This window comes from Ceratotherium simum, chromosome 11 (genome assembly GCF_057802395.1).
Source record: "Ceratotherium simum simum isolate JZ-2026a chromosome 11, ASM5780239v1, whole genome shotgun sequence".
Classification (NCBI taxonomy): Eukaryota; Metazoa; Chordata; class Mammalia; order Perissodactyla; family Rhinocerotidae; genus Ceratotherium; species Ceratotherium simum.
This window is the reverse complement of record NC_141910.1, coordinates 59,175,966-59,189,683: the sequence shown is the minus strand read 5'-3', so window position 1 is coordinate 59,189,683 and position 13,718 is coordinate 59,175,966. Positions and strand designations below refer to the sequence as shown.

Genomic DNA, 13,718 nt, shown 5'->3' with positions numbered 1-13,718 from the left:
AACTCAAATCCTACAAGTCATATAGTGTGTGCAATTTCATTCAAACTCATGGCAGAAAATAACCAGGGACTGTAGGCTGATTTTCTTTTTAAAGCAGGGAGAAAAACTGAATTCTTTCCAAGAGCAGCTTGTGCACAGAAAAAGTCAGACTCTTCCCTTGCTTGAATCTGGTCTCCAGAAAACCCAGGGAGAGGAATAGAACGCACTACATCTGTCTCTGGGCCACAGACGTCATCGCGGGCCTTGCTGATTCTCCTGAGAGCATGTCTTGAGGGATACAGAGCCTTCCCCAGGCCTGGAAAGCAGGGCCCTCTCAGTGGGCTGCGGGCCAGGGGGCCTCAAGTGGGATACCAGGTGGGCTGGGAGGACCGAGGCTCTGGAAAGCAGCAGTCTGTCAGAGGGAGCGAAGGACCTGCGTTGTCCCCTCAGAGGGTGTCTGGACTGGGAAGGAAAGAGAGGAAGCAGACGAGTGAACCCCGCAGTTAGAAACATTGGGAGGGAGTGGGAGGTAACTAGAACCCTCTGAAGTGTGCCTGAGCAGCGCCAGAGTCTGAGTCCTCTCTGGGCTTCTGCGTGCCAGGAGGGAACTGCCCCCCAGCATGGCCTGCTGCCTACCCACAGGGAGGCTGCTTGGGCGCCAGGCTGAGCGGGGTGTCTTCTGAGCTGCATATGCAAATAATGGGCATCCCCTCCCTGCCTGGAGCTGCAATATCTGCCCCGGGAAAAGGGGGAGCTCTCCAGGCCCATGGTTCAGGGATTCTACTTTGTCCAAAAAGCCCACTCACACAGTGCAAAGGCAGAGCAAATGTGACTGCTCCTGGAAAGGTTCCCTCTGATCCCAGTGCCAGAGCCACCTCTCACAAGTGTTGTCGCTCTTGCTTGTGTGTGTGCCTGTGAGAGTCCATTATACTCTTGGCCTCTGCTGGTGCTTCGGGGATGTTGCTTCAATTTCTACCTGGGGCAAGGCAAGTGCGGGGGAGGCCAGGATCTCGGGGTTAGTGCTCAGCTCACCAAAGCCACGACCTTTCCTGTGTCCCAGCTGAGGGGCACTGCCAGCCCAGCCCGAGTTCCCCCTGTGCTCACACAGGGGTCGGTAGGGCCACACTCAGGCTGGGATTGTTCTGTGACAAGTCCTGGGAAGGCTCTCGCCTGCTGCTGGTGCCTCTATGGGAGCAGCAGAGGAAAGAAAAGGCTGTGCCTTGTTGGCAGCCCAGACAGGGACTGGGACTGTCCCAGAGTCCCTGGACAAGGCAAGCAAGCCTGTCTAAGGGTGGACTGCTCCACCAGGTCCTCAGCAGTCCCACCGCCCCCTCAGCCACCTCATCGCCACGCCCGCATCTGGTCCAGCTTGCCGGGGGAGTGACGCAGGGGCAGGGATCAAAAGAGCTTCTCTTTCTCTCCTTTTTTTTTACTGAGGAAGATTCGCCTTGAGCTAAGATGTGTTGCCAGCCTTCCTCTACTTTGTATGTCAGTCGCCGCCACAGCATGGTTGACAAGTGGTGTAGGTTCGTGCCTGGGATCCGAACCTGCAAACCCAGGCCGCCGAAGCAGAGCATGTCGAACTTTAACCACTCAGCCACAGGGCCGGCCCCATTTCTCTTTTTTCAATGGCCTGGAAAATGGTGGCAGAGTTTAACATTAAGAAACACTAAAAGGGAGGAGTCAAAAGACGTTATTGCTAATTTTTCAGACAGCTCGGCCTTTTGCACCTGGAGCCTTCTGGCCATTTAGGCTGGAGCAGCCTTCCTCCCTTTGTGCCTTTCTGGACTTTAATCTTGCCCAGAGCTTAGAACTGTACAAACAGTTAAATGCCCGTGAGGATCTAGGTGAGAGAAGCCTGTTCTTTTCAGGAGGGCCACACTTCCAGTGTGTGGAGAGTCCCCTACGTGGACGTAGCTGCAGGGAGAGGTTGCAAGTTGGTTTAGGAAATTGGTGGGGGTACTGAGGGCTTGACATTTGCTGCGTGGGCTCTGATCATTCGTTCAGGGATGCTCTCTGCTTATGATGTTCACGCACCCAGCCTCACCAGAGCTTGGCTTCCTCCCACCCACCCTGCAATCACCGGTGTGGGTGCTGTGCTTAAAGCGGGCCTGGGACTTGGCCACAGGCCTTCTGGCTGGGCAGAGTTTGGGTTGGTGCTTCACGGTGACAGCAGTTACAGCTGAGCATCCCAGGAAGGGTGGAGTTGAAGAGTGTGAGGTCATTGAAAAATTGCTCTGCATTTCAAGTCATGCTTATAGTTGTTGAAAAGTACAAATACAGCCTCCGAGCAGCACAACCAGCGGGCGATGGTCCTCTTCCCTCGCCTGTGCAGACCTCCCAGGAGCAGTCTTGTGGGCCCCTTCTAGCATCTGTGTGAGTGTGTGCATCTGTGCTGGCAAAAGAAAGGACTGGTTTCTCTCACACACATCCCCCTACAATGGCAAGAGGGCTGCAGTGTTCGTGGAAACATCCCGAGAGAGGTGTTTCTGTGGTCCGGTGAGTCTGCTGGCAGGCAGCTCAGTGTGCTGCTGTGTGAAGCACGGTTTCCACTCTTTTTTGCCTGATGAACAACTTCTGCTAGTGTAGAAACTCTTCATTCCAGAGAGGGTCAGCTGAGAGAAGGTAGTACAAAAACTTTTTATCCTTTTTCTCAGTCAGTAACAGGATGCTGAAATAAGTTGTCTAGAAAAACAAGGAAAAGCTTCTGACGGTCAAGTCCCAGCCATCTTTAGGCCAGCTGCTTTGCTTCTGCACGTCAATTTCACTACCTTTTGAGCTGTTGGCACACAGGCGCATGGTGCGGTTGTGGCTGGAGATCTGGCCAGGCAGGAGGTGGTAAGTGGCTGCCGTCTTCTTTGCCGAATCATCTCTGCTGCTCCATCTGAACAGCATTGGCAACAACCATATCCAGTTACTGCATCTAGAGGCAGGGGTGAGATGCCTGTGCTGAGACTAGACTCTGCTCAGATGCTTGGCTGCCAGAATCTAGAACCTTGGCAGAGCCTTCTGGGGCTGCACTGTGCTTGTGGCTGACAAAAAGCAGACTCCCTGTAAGGTTTATTCACAGGAGTCCTGTGGAATTAGAAGTAAACACAAACCCATCCCTCAAGGCTGACTTTCCCTTGAGGATGCTCCCTGGGCTGGAGGCTGGGCAAGGGCAGCATCTGGGCCAGTGAGCTGCACACAGTCTGTACCTGTTTTACGTCCTTGCAGACCTTCCCCATGAGCTGGCTTCTCTGTGACCTCTCACACGTGGGCAGCCCTAGCCTGGATTTTTCGGTGGGGTGAGTCTGGAAAGCAGTGACAAGGTGTGTTGAAGGCCTTTTCTTGTCTGCACGTTTATCTCTGAGTGACTGAAGGCTGCCAAGGGCAGAAAAAGATCCATGTGTCCGAGTTTCCCACGTGGCTTGTGGCAGCAGCAACCTGGCTTGAGGTGAGCATGCTGATTGGAAGGCTTGAGACAAGCAGGGCTTATTTCTTTGCAATTTCTATTTCCAGGTCAGAGCCTGTCAGAGTCAGAGCAAAGTCAGCCATTCAGCATTTTGTTTAGAAAATAATGATACAGTTCAGGGAGAAAGAAAGCTCAGGATAAAACGTGTTTTCTGGCTGGGCAATAGTCAAGTGTTCCAAGCCAGGAACAGAGACTCTGGAAAGAGGAATTTCTCTGGCATTCTCCACCTCCGATAAATCACAGATTGAACATGAGCATCCTAAGCGTAATGTCTTCTTTTTTGTATTTCACTTTATATTGTAGTGCAAACAGCTTTTATGTTTTCTGTGACAAAGAATCGTAACTGAGTCACTTTAGGCCTTTTAGCTGGGAGTATTTCAACCCAAATGAAAAGTTAAGGCATTTTTTTTACAAGGATTGACATGCTGACTGCACCCTGCCCTTCAGCAGATGACAATAGGGGATTCTGATAAGTTTGGAAAGAGTTTTTTTTTTTTAAATATATAAAGAGGCATCTCATCTCACTGTGAAGGTGTCTGCAGAACTCCCGCACCAGCTTACAGCGTGGCGCGTTTAAGCGGCCCTGGGTCGGCAGCAGCATCTGACATGACGGGTGCCCCGCCCCTTACCAAGACCTTTACTCTGACTCCCATACTGTGATTTTAAGGAAATGGGCAAAACTCGAAGTGACACTAATGCCATCACAGCTCAATGACACGACATTCCCTCAGCAGCTAAAACAAAATTAATTATTTTGGGGTGTTAGAAGCCCTTTCATTTTGCAATGATACTGTTTCTCAGCTTGGCTCGGGAGTAAGATGGGAAAGGGGTGAGGTTTTTAAACTCATTTAACACGAGAGCTGAAATCTCCTGTGTTAGCAGTCTTCTAGCTCTGTTTGGCCAGAGCAGAACTCTGAGGCTTAGGGGCTGGAGGTCAGGCCGTCTCCCTGCTGCCCAGCCTGGCCATTTGGGCAGCACGAGCCAACGTTGTGCATGCTGCCCATGCCCAGGCCAGCTAGCAGGGGGCTCTTCGAGGGCAGGTACAAATCCACTGTGTATATGTATTCTTGAATTTAAATAGATTGTACATATTGAAATGTAAATAAACTGTAAAACAGCAATCTCTATTTTTCTTGACAATTATATAGCAGTACATATTTGTTAAACATGCTTGTATACTCTTCATTAACCATTTTAATATTTTGTACAGATAAGTTCATTAAATATTTTATTGATAAAACTGCCCCGACTGGTCTTGAGGGAACTAATCTTTGACTTGTTATTCAGCCTTTCCGCGTTAGTCTACTCCTGCTCCTCAACACCGAGAACACTAGTCAGCCATTTAGGCATCAGGAATAACCACATGAAAACAGGGGAGCTGTGTGAGAGTTCTGGGTCCATTAACCTCTGCTGACCATTCCCCCTTGAAACACCTCAGGCTGTAATGTGGAGTTGTCCACGAGGATGGGGGCCTCAGGTATGGTGTGGCTGCTCCCTGGGTCTTTGTGCTGGTGTGACACTGCACAGGACACTGTGTGCAGCCCCACAATGCATGAAGCCACTGCATAGGAAGGTAGAAGATTCGTTTGGGTTCAGGGGAGAAGCAGCCAACATGCAGTGGGAAACATTTTCTCTTTGGAAAATGAGCCTGTCCTTTGTGATGAGTGAGTGTTGTCATTCCAGACACAGTTTGAGTGGAAAGGTTTTCTGCTTTCCCACACTTCAGGCTGCTATAGGATCTATCTCACTTCTGAGCATGAGCACTCACACTCTGGAGCCTCTGAAATCCAGAGGCGTGAAGCCCAACTGTAGCAGCTTCCTCTGCAAGGCCAACTGTATTTTAGGGAAACCAACAGAGTCCTGCAGCAGATTTGACAGGCACTTTTGCTCAGTCCTCTTCTAGACAAGGACAAAGACCCGTGCTTAGTGACATGGCCTTGGCTCCTTCAGCATCTCTCCCAGACCGGGCAGGAGAGGACCAACCACACAGCGTTCTGCCCTCCTGGCTCCTGCACTTGACTTTTCCTACAACAGATGAAGGAGAAAGCTATTTCATCTGTTCCTTAAATATTTCTGGGAGAGGATTAGTGACAGAGTAGCAGCTGTGGGAATATGAAGGGGACTTGCCCTCACTAATGACTTGTTACCAGGATTAGCTCCTCTGTGGGATGGATCGGGCCAGCGTGACCCACCTTTCCACAGAGCGATGGCAGCACACGTCCACTGTAATCCAATGATCCTGCAGTGTGTTAATGCCAGTCCCTGCGGTCTTGTGTGTCTCTCTGGTGAAAGGCAGATCAAGAAAGTCTGCTCCCTTTTTGCTTCTTAATTTCATTACTACTAAATAAAGGAGTCTTTTTCTTTGGAAGAAAAATTATGTTTACCTTTCAACTAACTCATTTCGTAAGTACAATAAACGTAGAAGCTTTATGACCCTGCCATGGAAAAGTGTCAAGTCTTGTCATGCTTTGTTTATAACAATCCTTAGTCAGTTCCTCATTTCCTCATTTTTCAGTCTCCACTTGATCAACCCCGGCATACTGTGGTTAGAGAATTACACATTCAGTAGAGAAGGGGCAGTTCTCTACTGGGAGAAAGGAAAGTCAGGGGTGGCATTTAAGTTTTATCCTATTTCCCAAACACTGATGAGAGCAAGTCTCCAAGGCCCTGCAATGACTGACGCTACAACAAGGTGGAGATGGACTTCTCCGCTCCCCCTGGTATGCCCGGAGCCTGCTCGTTTCCACGCAGGCCAAGGCCAAGACGCTGCCAGCTGCTGCCCCACCGAGGACAGTGCTGCCTGACCTGGTTATGGATGTGCTGTGTTCCTGTGCCCCTGGGAATTCTACACTTTTCTGCTCAGAAGGAACAGTGATCTGGGGAGAAACTCGTTTGTTGCAATGTGTCACCAGTGTGTAGCCACTGACCGTGAAGCTGTGGGCGTCTGCCGAGTCCTAATGACATGCAGGTGCTCAGCCCCTCAGCAGTGGCCAGTAGGAGGAAGCCCAGATGTTCTGCGGAGCCTGAGCAGGGTGGATTTGCAGAGGCGGGATTCTAGTCCCTCTGTGAGGGACGGAGGCCCTGCAGGTGCTCCCGCACCCCCTGGCTGTAATGGACGCCCAGTCACAGGGTCACATTCCCATCCCAGGGAAGAGGAATTTTCCCATAGACTTACCCAGCAAGGAAGTCTGTCCCAAAGTAGGGAGGTCAGCATAGGCCCCTTTGCCAGAATGTCTGAGGAATGCAATACAAAATGAAAACGCTCTGCTGTCCCTGAGCACGGACTTGTGTATTGTTGCTGCAATTCCCACTTGGGGTGCTGCATGGGGTTAGCGCTCAACAAATAATAACCACATATGTGGTAGTTGCTAATACCCAACCTCCAGAGGTTTTCAAGAATGGAAGTGACAGTTGCAGCCGGAGGGGACAAGAAGAATGGGCCACGAGGTGGAGTGGCCTTGCTTTCTCACAGTCCCCCAGTGCCAGAAAGCCAACAGTCAATATCCTCGAATCCATCTGACCCAGTTGTGCATAGCTCGGCTGGGGAAATGCTAACGGGAAAGAAGAGCAAGTCCATTCACATTCCATGCACACCCGCAGTTTCGAGGGATGAGGAGTCTCTGAGACGCTATTTCCTGACGGTTTGACCCACTGAGAGAATCGTGTTTCTTGAGAGCTTGCCTATTAGGTATGGTAGAAACTTTTATTTAGATAACAACATGTATTGACTATTCCATGTGGCAGGTCCTATTCTATAAGCCCTGAGAATACAGAGATGACTAAGACACAAGTCCCATCTCCTAGCACTCTCCTTTTAAGGGCAGGAGGGAGTTTGATGGCATGGGCAGGGAGAAGCAGACTGGTAAAAATGTAATTCCTGCAGTAATGGTAAGTACTTTATAGAGACATGGCCAGGGGACCATGAGAGCTCAGAGGGAGGGAAGTGGGGAGAGAGGGACTGCTCTGGGAGGCAGGAGCAGTTGGTATTTTGGGCCAAGTCTCTAGGGGGTCAGATAGAGGCACAGGCACTCTCAAAGCTGGAGCAGTTGATTCCAAAGCTTTCAGAGCTCAGTCCAAGTTCAGAGGAGCCAATGGAAGAGTCAGAGTGTGTGACTGCAGCCTCAGCTCTGACTCCCACATGCAGGCTTTCCTCCTTGCAATCCACTGCCTGCCGCACCCCACTCACCCCCTGAAAACCGGTCTGTTTTATCTTTCATTCTTTTAAAACCACTCAGTTGCTACCAACTATCTACTCTTTACTTCACCTGCCAACCTGGCCCTCATTTGCCCCTCCCTTACCAACACTCTAGTCTTGCTAGGCTGCCCACCGTTGCCTCCAGGAGGCAGCATGATGCCATGGAAAGAAGCAGATGAAGTGATGGCTCTGCAATGGAGGCCTGCATTTGAATCTCAGCTGTCCCTCAGTAGCTCTGAGATCTTGAGCAAGTCACTAACCCTTTGCCCCTCAGTAGTAATCTGTACAATGAGTATAATCATAACCTCATGATGGTGAGGCCTTAATGAGTCACCGTGCAAGTGCAGGGTGAGCAGCAGGCTCTTTCTCTGGACCCGCTCTCCTTTCTTCCAAACCCACCCAAGTTCTACCTGTCCTTGTGGCACCAGGAGAAGCCGCCTCCTCTCCCTCCAGGAGTTTTCTCTTTATAGAACTACGGCAACCCAGAGCCACCTCTGGCCCTCACCAGTCTTCCCTGCAGATGTCTTCGATCTGGTGGAAGAGGACAGATCCCTGTCCCACAGTGGCTCCCCACCTGGACCAATGTGATCACTCACCTACATCTCTATGGGGCACAGGCAGGAATCTCAGTCTCCTTGGAAAGGGAAAGCTTTTCTGTCCTCGGTACTCCTGCAGGAGAGCTTCGGCCTTAAGGCCTCAGAGATATATTTGTTCACAGAGCACAGTTAGTCCCAGCCACAGACCTCTCCTTAAACCCCATCCTCCAGGGGAAGAAGGAGCAGCCCAAGTATATCCTCTTCTCTCCTGCAAGAGAAGGCCAGGAACAAAGATGATGTCTCAGGTTATGTAAGAAATGCTTTGCTTCCTGCATCTTTTCTAAATGACTGTATGCTCCTCGAGGTGATGTTTGAGCATCCCGGGGTGTGTGTGTAGGAGGTCTGCATGGCCTGAGGCCAGAAAGCTGAGCCAGGTGAACAAGTGTCCCTCCTCCTTCCATCCCCGAAATGAACCAGAAATGCTAAGACTACAAGAATCAAGTCCCAGGCTGGGTGAAACAATGCAGAAACCGAGATGTCATGGGGTCCTCCATTGCACCAAAGAGAAGAGATAATAAAAGAAAACAACTCTGCTATCCTTTTCCTTTAGTACCATTTTACAGAGCATCTACCATTAACTGCTTAGAAGAAGAAATGCACTTTATGGAAAAGAAGCAACGAGAGACAGATGCAGGAGAGAGCACAGTGGTTTTTTTTAATAATTATTTTTATAAATTTCACGATCATCTCAAACTTACAAAAAAGTTGCAAATAACGTAGAAAGAACACTCTTTTCCCCTAAACCATTTGAGAGTAGACTGACATGGTGCCCCATCTAGACACGTCAGTGTGTCTTCAGCACAAATAAGGACAGTCTCCTACTTCTCCACAATACAACCACTGACCTCAGAGTTAACATCCATCTCTTACTCCCAGCTAATCGTCAGACCCCATTCAAGTTGCACAAATTGTCTCAACAATGTTTTTTATAACAAAAACATCTAATCCAGAATCAGGTGTTGCATTAAGTTGTCATATCTCCGTAGTCTCCTTTAATCTAGAATTAAATTTAGTTTTTAATATAACGTACGATGAGGAAAAATCAAGCCTTTGGAAGTCACTGGCTCTCTAAAGTTGAGTGGAAAAGTGGATGGCCCTGGCCCCTTGGACATCAGGCCACGAGAGCGATAGGGGGCTGCCTCCGGAGATTCTCTCCTGTGGCCCAGAGCAGACTGGGAACAGCCGTGGGCACTGGTCATGGCTCCAACTTAGGCTTTTCACTCAGCGTTAGATAACCCCATACGGAGTGAAATCTTTGACAAGGACCATCCATGCTGCTGACTGGGACATAAAGGCAGAAATGCTTCTGGGAAACGGATTTAATCCACTGCTTATCAATTTTAGTCTTTCATTTATGTTTTATCATGATGTTGAATAACAACAATAATTATTGTAGCCAATCTTTATTGAGAAGATACTCTTGGTCTGACATTGTGCTAAATGCTTTAATTTTATCATCCTATTTAATTCTTCCAACAATATGAGGTACACATTATCATTAATCTTATCTTATAAATGGGGACACTGAGGCATGGAGAAATTAGACGAAGCTGCCTAAAAATCACACAGATGGTAAGGCCTCCAGAGTTCACAGACCTTATCACCTCATATACATGCATGGAAACATTTAGTCTTTTGTTTAATTCCTAATGAAATAAAATGAACTTCAATGTCCTGAAATCTGATTCTTTCTTCTCTAACAGAAGCATTGAGAAAGTGGATTTTCAATTTAACACGGAGACTCTGACCTGAGTCTAACTCAGGAGGACTGCTCAGAGGGTACCCTCCTCCTCCAACACAGAGACCAGGCCAGGCAAGGTCATAGTGCTGGTAAAACATTTATTTCGAAAATTCATTTGGTGCTTAGATGATAAACAGGAAATAAGAACCAGTTTACTTTGTCATTTTACTTTTTAAGCTCTGAAAAACCTATAAAATAAGACGATTTTATACATGTGGACTTCAGAAATACAGAGTAACGTTGTAAAATAACGCTGCAAGAAAAGCTGGGGATGTTATTCTGTATTCCAGTAGGCATGATATACTTAGTACATAAGATAACTCAGTACATAACTCAGTACAAGTTATATAAGTGCGTCCAGTTAGTACTCCTGAGCATCTCCTGTATGCAAGGCACTTTAGAGCCATGAGTCCTAGCTTCTAACATCAGATTTCTAGAAGGCATGCCCACGCAAATGCCAAGGAGGACTGTGCATGCAGCTCTGTGCCAACAGCCTTTGTGTCTACCGGCTGGGGCCGAGTACTCCTTGCCTGGAGCTTGGCTTTTCCCCTCTGAGACGTCACTTGCTCTGATGCAGAAGCTATGCCAAAGGATAGTAACTCATTCAACACTCGCCACTGGGTTGGCAGCATATCAGAGCTGAATCTTTCATCAGGGGGTTTTAGGTTTTGAGAGGAAGGACAATATCCCATTGTCCTTAAGGAATGATAATGCCATGAAAGATTTCCTTCAGGAGAAAACTGAATGTTTCTGATCCATCATCAACCATCACTGCAGTCAGTGGAATTTATTGCTTCCTAAAGTCCCAGGATTGAGTCAATTCAGGGAAGGCAGCAATATTGTTAGCCAGCTCCAGGCCAGAGAACATGCTTCTTCTTACTGGACCTCAAGGCGTCCAGAGAAGGTGAATTCACATAATTTAATGGCTTGTTTTGGTCCTTTAGCAAAATAATTTCTTTCCAACTAACAAAACTAATGCAGAAATGGAGAACTCATTTACGGTAATTCTCTATTCAGCAATTAAAAATGCTCTTTCAAAAATTACTAGAAGATTTTCAGAAGAAAAGAGTCATAACATAGCTAAGAACTCTCTCCTCAGTGCCTGGCATGGTACTTGGCTCGTTGCTGGTCCTCGAGTTTTATTGAAAAAAATCACAAAAGGGGCAATTGCACATGGCAGGTACAGACTTGATTTGGGACAGCCCAGAGACTCCCCCTCCTGGCTCTGGAGAAGAGGAGCCTGCAGGGAGCTTACAGCCCAGCAGGCTAAGGCTCAGACAGAGCTTGCTGGCTATCTGGTGGTGGGAGGCATAGTCAGGATCCTTCAACAACTCTTACCTCGTTGACCAGAGGAATGTCTGGCAAACTTTATTCTCTGCCTAATGCAGGTAGATCAGGAAGTCACACTTCTCAGAGATGGAGACAAGCGGTACCTCCCCTGATGTTGGCTCTGCTTGGGCCTGTGCCACTGGTGGCCAGAAAAAAGGCTGACTTGGTGGTTTGTGACATGCTGCAAGGTAGTAACAAGTGGGTCTGCAGGCTGTCCTGGGATCCAGTCTGATTCTGATGATCTCAGCCCAGACCTGTGCAAAGTTAGCCTGGGCTGATCTTCAGCTTGTGTCCTTAAGGGAGACCCAGGTCCACTGCCAAGATCCACTGCTCATCACTTCCTGCTACTGAAACATGAGTGCATCCTTCTCTTGATCTCATACACTTCACATATCTGACTAGATACACTTAATATTCACTGATCTCTTCTACATTTTCTAGTAGGTGTTTCATAATGTCCTCTAGGAGAGCATATTCTACTAAATTTGGACTTCCTTTTGTCTGCAAGGAACCTACCTATCAGAATAAACTGTATGGTGCCATTGGGCATCTCATGCAAACATAAGAGCCCCTGTTTAGATCACTGTGTTCCCTGAGTCTTGGACAATGTGTTGTTAAATCTGTGGAATAGTTCATTACCTGTGTTTTCTTCAGCCTGTAGCATGGGGAGCTGGGATCTTGGAGTGTTTAACCTAAGAGGTTCTCACTTTTTTCTCTTCTAATATCAAATATTAAAATTAAACATTTACCTACTAAGCATACTATTATACACACTGCCTCTATGTACTGCCTCTATGTACGGACACTAGCTGTCCGTGCTTGTTTCCTTGTGTCAGTATTTATATTTTGGACAGATCATCCTTTAGCCAGTCAGCTACCATGTCAGCCATTTCCTGGTGAAAACCTAAGATAAATGCATGAGGTAATTTTTTCTCACAGAGCCGAATATCTCCTTCTGGAAAATCTTTCTTCATGTCTTCATAATACTCTTTTGGACACCAGGCATCTACAGTACCATAGTAAAATGTAAGCTAAAAGACAAGACAAAAACATTTTATTAGAAAACGCTTTCCCCTCCCAGCACAGCTATGACACCAGCAACCTGCAATGTTTTGAAAACAGCCCCTGTAAGCTAGTCCCAAGGCTCCCTCTGGAGAGTGGCTCTCTCAAGGCAGTGAGCCTTCATGATTTATGGGAGTGAATTAAGAGAAATCGGATGGAAAGAAACCCATGTAGGGAGGGCCTTGTGTGACAGACCACCCATGATTCACTAAAACGATTCACCAGCAAAGTTGTGTATATCGAGGTTAGGATGGAGACTGGAGAGATGGCAGATGAGGACAAGGAAGAGTTATTGAGACAATCCCTGAGTGACCAGTGACCATTTATTACACACTTAATAGTTTTCATACAGCCACATGGTAGGCATAAGGGACACGTTTGTTGAACGCATGCAAAGATGAATCAGACACTCAGGCCTCTTAATGTAGCAGATGAAATGTGATCAGAACCCTGAGAATGTCTGTGGACATTCCATGAATAGGCTCCATGCAGCAGGCGAGTATGTTGATTCAGTGAGAGGAGTTATAATCACACTTCAGGTGACAGCTGTCAGGCTAGATGGAGACAGAGCCTCCTTTGAGGCATTAGTAAGACCCTATCTGGATATTGATTTATACCTGCCCATGATACACACATACACACGTTCATGCATATACCTATATGTATACATGTATATATGTGTATATACACATACAAATATGTATATATATGTACACATGTGTATATATGTATGAGTATATACATATGTATATGTAAATATGTATGTGTGTATTGTGTATTTTTGTATACACACATACATTTATAAATGAATATAGACGTGTCATATATATAAACAAATATATATGTGTGTACATATACAGTCATGAGTCACTTAACGACAGGGATACATTCTGAGAAATGCAATGTTAGGCGATTTCATCATCGTGTGAACATCATAGTGTGTACTTACACAGACCTAGATGGTATGGCCTACTACACACATAGGCTATGTGGTACTAATCTTACGGGACACCGTCGTATATGCAGTCTGTCATTGACTGAAATGTCTTTATGCAGTGCATGACTGTATATTTATATATACATGTCTTTATAAGGTGCATGACTGTATATATACATATATATATGTCTAGCTCTAGGCTGCTGTTCTTCAAGGCAAAAAAAGAGTGAAATTTTATTCAGAAGGGTATGTAGTGGTACATCTACAAAAAATAAGAACTAAGTTTTAAGGACCCTATGACCTCTGTTATCACTGGAAAAAAGAGTTATGTCCAGCTCTCCTCTTAAGTGGCTAGTTACAGTCACTCGTAGTTTCTATAATACACCAAATTTGCTCACTTGCTCAAACACTTATTCATTAACCTG

General features: G+C 47.0%; 1 protein-coding gene across 2 annotated transcripts in view; it reads right to left on the bottom strand.

Moving 5' to 3' along the window:
• Nucleotides 1-8,855: 8,855 nt before the first annotated feature.
• Nucleotides 8,856-13,718, bottom strand: part of LDAH (lipid droplet associated hydrolase) — a 103,821-nt gene continuing 98,958 nt past the window's right edge. The window contains exon 7 of one of the 2 annotated variants that reach the window (XM_014782152.2): nucleotides 8,856-12,325. In XM_014782152.2, coding sequence (XP_014637638.1) covers nucleotides 12,134-12,325 — 192 coding nt within the window. In that variant the 3' untranslated portion in view covers nucleotides 8,856-12,133. The remainder of the gene's footprint in view (nucleotides 12,326-13,718) is intronic. The other variant, XR_015553678.1, reaches the window with a different exon arrangement.